Source organism: Podarcis raffonei, chromosome 13 (assembly GCF_027172205.1).
Source record: "Podarcis raffonei isolate rPodRaf1 chromosome 13, rPodRaf1.pri, whole genome shotgun sequence".
NCBI lineage: Eukaryota > Metazoa > Chordata > Lepidosauria > Squamata > Lacertidae > Podarcis > Podarcis raffonei.
The window spans coordinates 45,492,579-45,505,346 of NC_070614.1; the positions used below are offsets into that span (position 1 = coordinate 45,492,579).

The 12,768-nt window shown below is 47.6% G+C and overlaps 1 protein-coding gene and 1 non-coding gene across 5 annotated transcripts in view; both read right to left on the reverse strand.

Annotated features, from left to right (window-relative positions):
* Positions 1-12,768, reverse strand: part of CHD8 (chromodomain helicase DNA binding protein 8) — a 65,891-nt gene that overhangs the window by 7,700 nt on the left and 45,423 nt on the right. For 3 of the 4 annotated variants that reach the window (XM_053360592.1, XM_053360594.1, XM_053360593.1), the window contains 11 exons: positions 12,261-12,460; positions 11,707-11,908; positions 10,429-10,518; positions 9,590-9,693; positions 7,734-7,848; positions 7,453-7,528; positions 6,581-6,635; positions 6,237-6,432; positions 5,046-5,254; positions 2,890-3,477; positions 1,854-2,002 (listed from right to left, as the gene is read on the reverse strand). In XM_053360592.1, the coding sequence (XP_053216567.1) occupies positions 1,854-2,002; positions 2,890-3,477; positions 5,046-5,254; positions 6,237-6,432; positions 6,581-6,635; positions 7,453-7,528; positions 7,734-7,848; positions 9,590-9,693; positions 10,429-10,518; positions 11,707-11,908; positions 12,261-12,460 (1,984 nt within the window). The remainder of the gene's footprint in view (positions 1-1,853; positions 2,003-2,889; positions 3,478-5,045; positions 5,255-6,236; positions 6,433-6,580; positions 6,636-7,452; positions 7,529-7,733; positions 7,849-9,589; positions 9,694-10,428; positions 10,519-11,706; positions 11,909-12,260; positions 12,461-12,768) is intronic. The other variant, XM_053360595.1, reaches the window with a different exon arrangement.
* Positions 7,609-7,692, reverse strand: LOC128401086 (small nucleolar RNA U6-53/MBII-28). Its single transcript, XR_008327434.1, has one exon. It is a non-coding gene; the product is annotated as a small nucleolar RNA U6-53/MBII-28 (small nucleolar RNA).

Below are 12,768 nucleotides of genomic sequence, written 5' to 3' on the forward strand. Positions count from 1 at the left end.
GCTCCTCTGAATCGCACTCCCCAACTTTCACATTTTAATAATATATTACTGAACTTAAGGACAATGAAGAATAACTCTTAGTAAGCATGCATTCATCAACATCTTCATTCATTAGCTGTCTACATTGTTCAGTCCTCCCTTATTCAATAGTTTAAGATTAAATGCAACTGCAATGCCTAGCTGATTTCTTGCATTCCTCCAGGGGGCCAGAGTACTGGCTGCTATGGTTATTATCTTTAAACTGAGTCCCCCCCTCCCCACGGGGAAGGGTTAGTGCGAGTTCACACAGTTATGCTAAGATAAAAACTACCAAGAAAATGGAGTCTTTGAGAAAATGCAGCTTTTGAGTTTTCTCCTTCACATGGACAAGCTGGGACAGAGGCAGGTGTTCCCTTTGGTACCCTGACCCTAAGTTGTGTAGGACAAATGTGGGGAACCTTTAGCCTGCCAGATGTTGCTGAACTACACTCTCTGGGCCACTGGCCATGCTTCTTGGGGCTGATGGGACTTGTAGTTTAGCAACATCTGGGAGGACGAAAGGTTCCCCACTCCTTGGCATAAGGTTTTGAAAAGACAAATGCCAGTGCTTTGAACTGGGAACCACTGAAAAAGATGTGCGAGCATTCAGTTAGATACTTTCCCACTGACTGGTCCACTTCCAACAGCCTAAAAAACAACACGGGAACGGCCATGACCAGATAGTTCAGTTGGTTAAGAGTTGGGTGCTGGTAACACCAAGGTGTTTGAATTATGGTGCTGGAGGAGACTCTTGAGAGTCCCATGGACTGCAAGAAGATCAAACCTCTCCATTCTGAAGGAAATCAGCCCTGAGTGCTCACTGGAAGGACAGATCGTGAAGCTGAGGCTCCAATACTTTGGCCACCTCATGAGAAGAGAAGACTCCCTGGAAAAGACCCTGATGTTGGGAAAGATGGAGGGCACAAGGAGAAGGGGACGACAGAGGACGAGATGGTTGGACAGTGTTCTCGAAGCTACCAGCATGAGATTGACCAAACTGCGGGAGGAGGTGGAAGACAGAAGTGCCTGGCGTGCTCTGGTCACGAAGAGTCGGAAACGACTAAACAACAACAACAACACCAAGGTTGCAGGTTCAATCCCCACGAGGGACAGCTGCATATTCTCACATTTCAGTGGGTTGGACTAGCCTATGCTAGTTCCTACACCCCCTCACTTCCCCCCCAACACTCTGATTTTTTCAGCCAGGCAAGCAGGAAAACAATGCTAGAGTCCAAAGACACATTCCAGCCAGGGAAAAGACACTTAAAAGAGGATGTGAGCTGGGGAAGAGTCCCTATGGGCCAGAGAAGAGGGGCCTGGAGTGCTGTACAGCTTGGCTCTTCGGCCTGAGATTCCCTCATCCGTGCCCTGGACCCCTGGCGATCCAATTCGGGATGCACTTAGATGGAGCTTGTCCCCCACTCCAGCACAACTTAAAGGTAAAGGCAAAGGGACACCTGACCATTAGGTCCAGTCGTGGCCGACTTTGGGGTTGCGGTGCTCATCTCGCTTTACTGGCCGAGGGAGCCGGCGTACAGCTTCCAGGTCATGTGGACAGCATGACTAAGCCGCTTCTGGCGAACCAGAGCAGCGCACGGAAATGCCGTTTACCTTCCCGCCGGAGCGGTACCGATTTATCTACTTGCACTTTGAGGTGCTTTCGAACTGCTAGGTTGCCAGGAGCTGGGACAGAGCAACGGGAGCTCACCCCGTCGCGGGGATTTGAACAGCCGACCTTCTGATCGGCAAATCCTAGGCTCTGTGGTTTAACCCACAGCGACACTCCAGCACAACTTACAGAGCCACAAAGCACCTCCCTCTGCTCAGCCTGTTACCTTTGGCCACTCGTGGGCCCGCTGGCGCTCCTGCAACAGCAGGTCAGAGGCGCTGGGCTGTGGGGAGTTGCCCTCGTGGGAGGTGGGCAGAGAGAGAAGCGACGACTCTTCCTCCTCAAACAGCTTCGCACCGCAAGAGGCCTCTTCGCCTGGCAGGGAAGAAGACCGGGGGGAGGGGGAGAAAGAGCCTGAGAGGTGCCGCCATGGAGAAACACATAATGAAAACAGGCAGAGATGTCAACCTACACAAAGCCTGGTTGAGGGGCTTTTTTTTGTGCTGCCTGAAGATGGGAACACTCTTTACCTAGTGGAGACAGTGCAATAGCTGGAATGAAAAAGCATGGGGCCACCCCCAGCAAGGCATGCCATTTTAGTGGGATAAACGTTAACCTTTGCACATTTCCTCAGCGAGCGGTCTTTCAAATATGTTTTGGGGTGTGGGGAATTCAAATCTGCTATTATTTTTGTGACTGGACAACGTTTAGCTTGGTATGCCTGCATTTGATGAAGAAGCACATAAAACTGCTTTTGGAAAACCAAAGAATGTTAATTTGACCTTCTGAAGAACTCAGGTGATAATAAAAATAATTTTAATATTGTAACTGCAAGTACTTGGCAATTGTAATGTACAAATTGTACATTTGTAATGATTCACACACGTCTTACTTGCCAAGCAAAACTAATTTATCTTCATTTAGCCAAAATATATTTTGAATACCCAAGTTGTGCTTCCCGATTTTTAGCACCCCTCGTTTTGGAAATTTGAGAGTAGGAAAATCCGACACGCCGTAATGCCCCAGGAAGGACGCATGCAGGGTGACTGTGGCGTGCAATCGTTTCTGAAAGGGCATGGGTCTGAGTGCAAATAAGAAGCCACCTTTGCTGGTCTGTGCCTAAACAGGACACCACTGGGGACCCTTCTGTACACCCATCTTGATTTCCACAATGGAAGAACAGGTGGGGATTCACATCTTCCAGTGGAGAGGTCAGAGGATGAAAGGGGGGGGGCAGAAAACCCCTTGGGGAAATTCCTCACCGTCACTATCATCTGAGCACCCCGAAGTAGAAGAGCAAGACGAAGAAGCGGAGATCTTGCTGAGGTCCAGCTCCGAGTCCGAGTCGTCCACCGATTCAACTTTAATGGGGAGGGCTGTGGGCTGCTGTCGCGGAGTGGGGAGCTCATGCAAGGGCGGCGGCAAGAGCAGGGGGGCAGGAGGAGCGGCCGCTGTCACCACGGCAGCCCCGGAAAGAGGCAGCCCCAAAGGCTGTGGCGGGGGAGGCGGCGGGGGTGGCGGCAGCAGCGTCCCTGTGCTCCCCGCCCGACTGTGCATGTGGTTGAGTCGAGCGGCCAAGAAGGAGAAGTCCGGGTCCTGCATGATGGTGGCGTCGGTCTGGCTGAGGCCGTGGCGGGCCACGCCACGCAGCAGCTCTCCGTCGTGGCGCCCGCATTGCCACCAGGGAGGCATCTCGGGGCCCGGGGGCTGGCAGAGGGCGAGGCGCTCTTCCAAGAGCGGGTGGCACAGGACTTGCTCCCGCAGGCGCCGCAGGAGGTCAATGCGGTACAGGGTGCGCGAGGCCCTCTCCTCCGTGATGGGCTCAATGAACAGTGTCGGGTCTGGAGACTCTGGGAGGGAGAAGGGGGAAGGATGTATTACTTAACAAGAGGGAGGCACATGGACAGATGCTCCCTCCAGCTCATGCTAAAGTAGGGATTACATGACTTCATTTTATTGCATTTTATGTATGGCGTACATGTGCTAAAAAACCAATGGCATTGAGATTTAACCTTTTCGTTTTATCCACCTGGCAATTCAAGACATTGGCATTTACTGCTGTATTTTCTTCTCCAAATACAGTGGTACCTTGGTTCCTGAACAGCTTGGCTCCCGGACAAATCGGCTCCCGAATGTCGCAAACCCGGAAGTGTTCTGGTTTGCGAACTTTTTTGGAAACCGAATGTCTGTTTCGGCTGTTGGCATTGTTTCTGGGGCCAATCAGCCAATCGGAAGCCGTGCCTTGGTTTGCGAACGTTTTGAAAGTCAAACGGACTTCCAGAATGGATTGAGTTAGGGAACCAAGGTACCACTGTAGGTGAAAACTCAAAAAGGGAAAGGAAAAAAGGAGGGGTAGTCAGCTGAGTCCAGAGAGTAGCATGCCAGAAGTGCCTGCAGCTCAGAAGGAGAGCATCTGCCTCGCATGCAGAAGGGTCCAGGTTCAATGCAGGTTCATCTGCCTCGCAAGCAGAAGGGTCCAGGTTCAACCCCAGCTTCTCCAGGTAGGGCTGGGGTTTCCCCTGCGTTAAATCCTAGGGAGCCAGGCCACTGTGTAATAATAATAATAATAATAATAATAATAATAATAATAATAATAATAATAATTATTATTATTATTATTATTATTATTATTATTATTATTATTTATAACCCGCCCATCTGGCTGGGTTTCCCCAGCCCCTCTGGGTGGCTTCCAACAGAACACTAAAATACAATAACCTATTAAACATTGAAAACTTCCCTAAACAGGGCTGCCTTCAGATGTCTTCTAAAAGTTTGGTAGTTATTTTTCTCTTTGACATCTGGTGGGAGGGCATTCCACAGGGCGGGTGCCACTACCGAGAAGGCCCTCTGCCTGGTTCCCTCTAACTTGGCTTCTCGTAGCAAGGGAACCGCCAGAAGGCCCTTGGCGCTGGACCTCAATGTCCAGGCAGAACGATGGAGGTGGAGACGCTCCTTCAGGTGTACTGGACCAACAATAATGATGTATATATATATACTGATATATACAGTACCAACAATACTGATCTGACTCGGTGTAAGACAGTTTCCAATGTTGCTATGGAAGCCCTAGTTGGGGATGGAGGTGGGTAGGCAACACAAACGGGCAAGGACTATTATTTGAAGGAGCTGCAAGGAAGAAGAGACTATACCCAGGGCTGACCTCCCGCTCACCATCCACAGAAACAACTGCACATTCCTGTAGGCCAAGAGATGGCAAGGAAGGCAGATCAAACTCTGATTGGACCAGCCACTCTATAGTTTACATCTCAATCTTGTGCCTTCTGGGTGTCTTTGGAACTCCAACTCCTATCAGCCTTGGCCAGCCTGGTCAATGGCCAGGGGTACTGGGAGTTGTAGCCCATCTGGTTGTGGAGGGTTGGACACTTCCCACCCACCGTGGCCCCCAGGTACTAACCATCGCTTGCTGCGGGAGGCAGCCGGCACACTTGCCGGCACATGGCCACAAAGCCGTGGAAATACTTGGCGAGGCTCTCGTCCGTCTTCTTCTCCAGCCGGGCCATGGCCCGGAAGCGGCCCCAGTGGAAGCGCATGGTGTCTGGGTCGTACTCCACCCCGAACGTGGAGACGACGCGGTAGAAGTCAGATTGCTCTCGCCGTGTCCACCTTTGGAGGAGAGGCAGGGTTGGGGAAGAGCAAACCCGTTAGATGTCTCTGTAGGAAAACCTCTAGCCAAACTGATCCCAAGTCTCCACCCCCTCCTAAGCCACTGGCTGGCTGATGCAGAGGCGGCGCTAAGCAACCACTTCCTGGTTCACAAATCAGGAAGATCAGCCCACACTGGCAGGTACCAGGGACAAGTGTCCCCCCCCCCAAAAAAAAAATTCACATTGGTGATCCCACACTTTTAGAACTCCCATCCTGTGAGTTCCATTCTGCCCCCATGCTCTCCCCATTTTGACAAAGGGCACTGAAAACGTCTCTCTCTTCTAGTATTTTTACTGAATATTATTTTTATGAATAATCCCTACTGGTTTTCAACAGTTCATCCTGGAGCACGCTTGAGGGTTTTTGAAAAATAAAAATAAGAATGGGTGGATTTGGTATTTTTAAAACTTTTTTATTGTTTTATGTCTTTTTTCTTGTTGCCCTGGAAAGATTGGCACCCTAAAAAGTAGAATAGAAAGTAAAGGGTTATAGCGAAGGCTAATCCTACTCAGAGTTGACCCATTGAAATTAATGAGTAGGTCTACTCACGAGTAGGGTTTCCCTGGCCAAGAATATAACCCAAAGGTATACCACCCAATTCTGATTTTTATTTTTTTGCTTATATGCAAATCCATCCAATCAACCAACCAACCAACTCTCTAGCAGGGTAACCCTAAACATGATTATTCAGAAGCAAGTCCCAGCCAACTCAATGGTACCTACTCCTTGGTATATGTGCTTGGCACTGAACCTTAAGATTTACTTAATTGGGTGTGGCAGTCCTATTAAACACAATGTCCCCATCATCTTCATGAAGTAACGCTACGCCTGTTTCAGGGGCCCTGAGCATTTCTGGCTCCGGAACTGGGGGTCACCTCAGCCCAGGCTACTGTGAAGACGTGCCCCTCGGCAGCCTTGCAGCCAAGCCCAGAGCTTTTACCTCTGTTGCTTCTCTCGCCGCACCATCTCCTTCAGCTTGAATGCGGCCTCACAGCGCCGCCGCCGCCGGTCCCCTCGTTCCGCCGCCTCCATCTTGAGCTGCTCGCGTTTGTAGCTCCGCTGGAAGGCGGTGATCAGCCTTCGCAAGCGAGCCGTGATGGCCGAGGCTGGGGGCCAGAACAGGTTCCCCGGCTGACCTGAAGGGAAGGCGCAAGCTGCGTCACGGCGATTCCTGTCCCCCTTGGCACCACAGCCGACACACAGCTAGTACCCCACCTACCCCCCCAAAAAAGTATTGTTTCCATCGCCTCCTTTGACAAGCACTTTCAGCCAGCAAGTATTTACCTTCTTCACCGTCCACCACAGAGATTTCCTCATCCATCATCATCAGTGGGTCACCCTGCGGCAGAGAGACTGGTGTCAGAAATAAGGGCAATTATTCTGACTAGATACTCCAACCATAGAGGGGCCACACCCAGAACATACCACCAAAATGAAAAAGAGACCCCCCTCCCCTAAAAATATATATTCCTTTTTTAAAATCAAGCTCCTAATACAAATTCTGGGTGGCCTTCCATCAACAGGCAAAATCTGTTGCATTTTAATGTCTGACCTACTGGGCTGATTTGTTTGGTATGTGCTATTCTGCATTCGAACCAGTATTTCCAGTTTAATTTTGCTGCCATTTTCCCCTGCTCTTATCTGATTTTGTGGTCATATTGCTTACTTGTTTGTAATCTTTTAAATTTTTATTCTGGATTTTATTGCCATTAGGTGCATTGGTTGTATAATACATGTAACCAATAACTTAATATTAGCTTAGTATCTATAAAATATACATGGGAGGGAAATATATTTCTTTTTTATTTTTTTAAAGTCTGTGGGCACATCGAGATTTTTGAACACCAACACCACTGGTCATTCCTCTCCTCCCCGAAGGAGAAGAAAGTGAACCCTGAAATGCACTTCCTTTTTCAAAAGAAGGACCCAGTAGAGTTAATTTGAGCCCTGAAAAGCACATAGAGCTGAAAGAGGAAGTGGGGCAGAGTGCCACTCTTCCCACTTCCCCTCTAGGAGAAATAGGCAGCCACCATCACCAGTTTAAGACTAACGGGGCTGTAGAGCTCAGAGCCTTTGCGAGAAGCTGGGAACCAGGTGAAGGGGGCGACATGGAGCAACGTTTGTGGCTCCCATACTGTGCTGGCTCAGGATCTCACCTCATCATCCGGCTCCTTGGCGGGGCCTCCCACTGGTTTGTACTCCGGGTCCTCGCAGTCCTTGTCGAAATCAACCCTGCCAGCAAAAGAGGGGAGAGAACTGGTTCGTCATTTCCGCTGCAATCTCAGCTCTCCTCCAATCCCCTTCACACAGACACACCTCAGGTCTTCCTGCGAGAAGCAAGCTGAACTCACGGACACCCAGTGCCTCGGTATTAGCATGGCAAGTCATCATGGGTGTGCTTCTTCAGGCCCCCCCTCCCCCCGCACCAGCTACTCACCCCTCTCCCACATCCAGGCGATGCTCGGCGGCGATGGCCTTTTCGTCAGGGCGACCAGCCTTCTCCAGGAAGCAGAGCGCAGGATCTGCTCGCATGGTGTTGTACTTCTCGTAGCCTGAAAGGGGTGCCAGAGGGATGAGAGATTTCGGGGTTTGCCTGCACCCAATCTCAGAGAAGATCCACGGACCTTAGATTCAATACTGTCATCTTTATTTAATCATATTAAATAAAGTGTATAAGACTAGGCTTTTTTCCTAAAAAATAATGTCAAAAATTAGGGGGGGTCTTATACATGGGGGCATCTCATAGACAGAAAAATACAGTACTTGAAACGTGCAATTATTTTGATGGATCTCCTCCAAGTATCACTAATGTTGAGAGTTGCCCGTATATTTCGTATGATCATAGAATCGAAGACTTGGAAGGGAACCAAACGTACAACTCCCTACCCAACCTATTGGTTCTCAAGTCGTACAGCACTTGCTCATCACTCCATAAACATTGAATTACTTTCCCTTGGTATAACAGGGTTCATGTTTTGTAACCTTGTCTTGTTTAACCGTCATGTCTATGTTATGAATAGTTCCAGCTGCTACCTTCCATGTGTTCAAATACCTGTGGTTTGTTTATTTCGATGTTATTTTATGTCTCTGATTGACAGTGATATATCATTGCATATGAACTATGTCACCAGATCCTGTTTGGTTTTGCAGAATCTTGCATAACCTTTTCTTTTTTGAAAATTAATAAAAATGAAAAACAAATGCCACACGCCAACTCTGAAAGGAAGGACGTGGCCTATAGAATTTTAATGGAGGGGGCGAGACTGCTGGGAATTAACCTGCTATCAGGCAAGACACTGAACAGGAAGGGCTGTAGCAGAACTGTAGAGCATAATCCTAACCCGAACATCTAAACAAATGAGGGCTATAGTTTAGTGGTAGAGCATCTGTTCAATTTCTGCCATCTCCAGGTAGGGCTGTTTCAACCATACTGATCTAAATGAACCTATCGTCGGCCTTCCTTCTGGGCATAGTTGGCCAACGGGTGCCAAAGAAAGACAGAATATTTTTTATGTATGCAACAACAGCAGCAAGAATACTTCTCGCCAAGTATTGGAAGACACAAGATCTACCCACCGTGGAAGAATGGCAGATGCAAGTGATCGACTACATGGAGATGGCTGAAATGACTGGCAGAATTCGGGACCAGGGAGAAGAATTGATGGAAGAGGACTGGAAAAAGTTTAAGGACTATTTACAAAAATATTGCAAAGTGTTTGAGTGTTAACATGATGTGGGAAGTGAAGGTAACAGGGCATGTGGGATTTGGTTAAATGTGAATGAAAAGTAAATTTTCAAAAAGGAGAAGGGGGCTATGAACAGAATAAAATTATGTCCTAGTATATAAGATGAGGAATGGGCTAAGATAATGAAAATTTGGGACATAATAATTAGGAAAACATAATTTGTAAGCATGGTTTGAAGTTGGGTTTGAATTTGCTGAATTAGATTGGAATAAAGAGGAACACAAAAAAGGGGGATGTGAGGAGGTCAGGACAGAGGGATAAGGAATTTAGTAACTGTTTAAAGTGGATTTTTCTTTTTTCTATTTTTCTTTTTTTGTTATCTATTCTTGTTTTTTGATTTTTCTGTGGGTTTTAATTAATGGAACGATCTATGTGAAATGATGAGTTTTATGTTTTGTAAAACTTTAATAAACATTTATTTAAAAAAAATAAAATAAATGAACCTATCGTCTTGACAAGGCAGCCTTCATATGCTACTGTGAGCGCAGCTCAAAACAGGATGTGACCTCAGATTCCTTCCCCAGAATGGTACTGCAGCAGCACCTACCATGTTTGAAGACCCCAAGGAGCAAAGACTTGTCAGCTTCTGCATCCCACCAGGCTGTGGGGACCTCTGCTTGGTCCACCAGTGGGAACCACATGTCGATTTCACTGCAGGATTGAACAACATTTGGGAAGGGGGTGCAGCAAAGGCAGGAGGGAAGAGGAAGAGAAAAAAACACCAGAGAGAGAGAAAACAAAGCGTCAGAGGCAGCCAGGTTCACGGAAGTGTAATGTCTATGGGAACAGATACAATTAGAAGTTCATAGAGAACAGGAAGTGGGGTGGATGTGAACATAAAAGCATTGGCTTTAAGAGGGATGTGACATTTTGTTTTTACAGGTAAATTCATGGAGGGTAAGGCTATCACTAGCTACCACAATGGGAATCACAAGGAGAGAGAGTGCTTTTGCACTCAGTTTGTTGCTTGTAGGCATCCCATGGTTGGTGACTGGGAGAATGAGATGCTGTACTAGACGGCCATGGGTTCAAGCCTCAAGTTGGGCAAAAGATTCCTGCATTGCAGGGGGTTGGACTAGATGCCCCTTGGGGTCCCTCTTCCAGCTCTACAATTCTATTCTTATTCTTATCTGCTTATACTCCTATCTGTAAACAAGGATGCTAGGAAGCCACAGCTCTCATTTCAGGGATGAGTTTCAGCCATGAAACTCACTAGGGGATCATCTTTCAGCCTGGCCTGCCTCACAGAGCTGTTGTATGAGGATAAGCACAGTTGCAGAAGACACATGCAGGCTACTCTAAAAGCTGCTTAAGAGGAAAGGCAGGTTTTTTTAAAAAAAACCACACACACAGCCCAATGCAACTTATAAGTAAATGAAATATTACCTGGAAATAGTGCCTGCCAAAACTTTCTCGGCTTGGTCCCCAATCACCTCCTGGCGCAGGTAATACAGCATACGGACACGTAGGAGAACTCTGGGGAGAGAACAAGGACTTTAAGTGGGGAAAGATGGAGGAAAGAACTGTGCGCCCTTTGCTAGCTATACCTGACAATATCAAAGACTCTGCCCTTGTTCTCTCTCTCCTAGGGAACTGGAAGAGGACAGTGATAATCTTTTTGTTGTTGTTCCAGTCTGAAAACATATGGATTGCAGTCTGGTGGCAGGGAGGAGGAATACACATGCTAAAGATTGGAGAAAACCCGTAAGCTATCTCATTTGACATTTTTCTTTCTGCAGGCAGAAAAAAAAAATCAGAAGAGAAAGGGCAATGGGGACAGCACTACCACTAATACTCATTAGATTTATTCATCGTCTTCCTCAGAAAAAAAGTCTGAAAGTGCCTAGCAGAGCCATAAAAGTATACCTAGCTCACATTCAAAAAGGAAAGCAAGGAAGAAATACAATATAGCGGAAGTATTTACTAAAAGCGCTCATCAAACCAATGCTATAAAAAGGGCAAATCCTACACACACCTGATTAAAAGATGGACACTGCAAACAGGGTGGAAATTAACCACCAAATGTCTGGGGAAACAGGAATGTCTTAGGCTGCCACCTAAAAGCTGATTGCAAAGGCACCATGTGCATTTTCCCTAGAGGGGAGCAACCCTTGAGAAATCATGTCATGTTACCACTCCAACTTAAATCTACAGTTGTACCTTGGATCCCGAACACCCTGGAACTCGGACGTTTTGGCCGCCGAATGCCGCAAACCCAGAAGTGAGTGTTCTGGTTTGCGAACGTTCTTTTGGAAGCCGAACGTCCGATGGGGCTTCTGTGGCTTCAGATTGGCTGCAGGAGCTTCCTGCAGCCAATCAGAAGCCGCGATTTGGTTTTCAAACATTTTGCAAGTCGAACGGATTTCTGGAATGGATTCCATTCGATTTCCAAGGTACGACTGTATGCAATTGTGGTTTTTGGGATGGACTGCAGCCAGCCACGCCCTGAGAAACCAAGCAGTTTGCAAAGCTATAGCTTTGGGGATGGGAGCAAAGCACCTGCAACTATTTCTCTACTACAATGGCGCTGTGATGGGGCTTCTCTCTATTCCGAAGGAACAGTTGGAATGGGTTTGAGAGTTAAAGTGGGGGGGAGGGACCTGCTCTTGCTAGCTGTACCAGTGTGTCAAAATAAGATCCCTTTGCATTGCATCCCATCCTTACTTGTTGCATTGGTGCTTGAGGTGCTTCTTGTATCCCTCATCCTGGAAGAGGGTGTCGGGGTTGTACTTGCGGATCCACTCGGCTTTCTGGACGTCGAAAGTAGTCTGGGACTTGACCTTCTTCCCTTTGCGGCCTCGTGGGACTGGGATGGACAGGCCTGCCCGAGGAACAGGAAGTGAGCTCAGAGCAGGGGCATGGCTCTCTAGGTATAACATGGAACCAGTGCAATAGGGATTAGGGTCACCCCAGATTTTCCATCGTATCTCGTGCTCAAACATATTTTAAAAAAAGAACCCATGCACACTGCCACCCAAGCAGCAGTTTAAGAGGCTGCAGAAACAGAAAGAGCCTCCCACACTCCCACAAAGCCATCCATATCCCCCTTCCCCAAGAGTCCCGCCATCTTGAATTTGCCAACATGCTTGAATTTGCTTCCCCCCTCGCCCGAACAACCCACATCTTGCGGTATCCCAAGACAGTGGCAATGTAAAATGGCAGGCCCAGCTTGGCCAAGCCCTTCACGACAACAGAGAGAGAAATTAAGGGAGGCTTACCGGAGTGGTTCTGAAGTTCCTTGGCTTTGCCGTTCTCAACCGGGCTGATGAGATCCCAGATGAACCCCTTGATGTTCTCATCGCCCCGGTAGTGCATCAGGCAGTAGACGAGGATGGCCCGGCAGATGGTCTCCACATCCCGTTCAGACATGCGTCTCTTGAACCGTCCATGCGACAGGATTTCCCGCCAGCGGCCCCAGCTGTCAGGAAAAATTGGCAAAGTCATAGCCATTCCCTTGCTTTGTCTTTTGTCATGACTAAGGATGAGCAAGTAAAATCCTCAATGATACGTTGGGCAATAGATACTGGTCATAATATACACATGGGAAGCATGGGAACAATTGTGGAATATGGATATAAAATTTACAGCATGTTACAGTCTGAGAGAAAATTATATGAAAATGTTATCTTGATGATATCTAACACCAAGTAAATTGGCAAAAATGTATAAATCTAAATCACGTAAGTGTTGGAAATGTAAAGAGAAAGAAGGCTCTTTTTATCATAT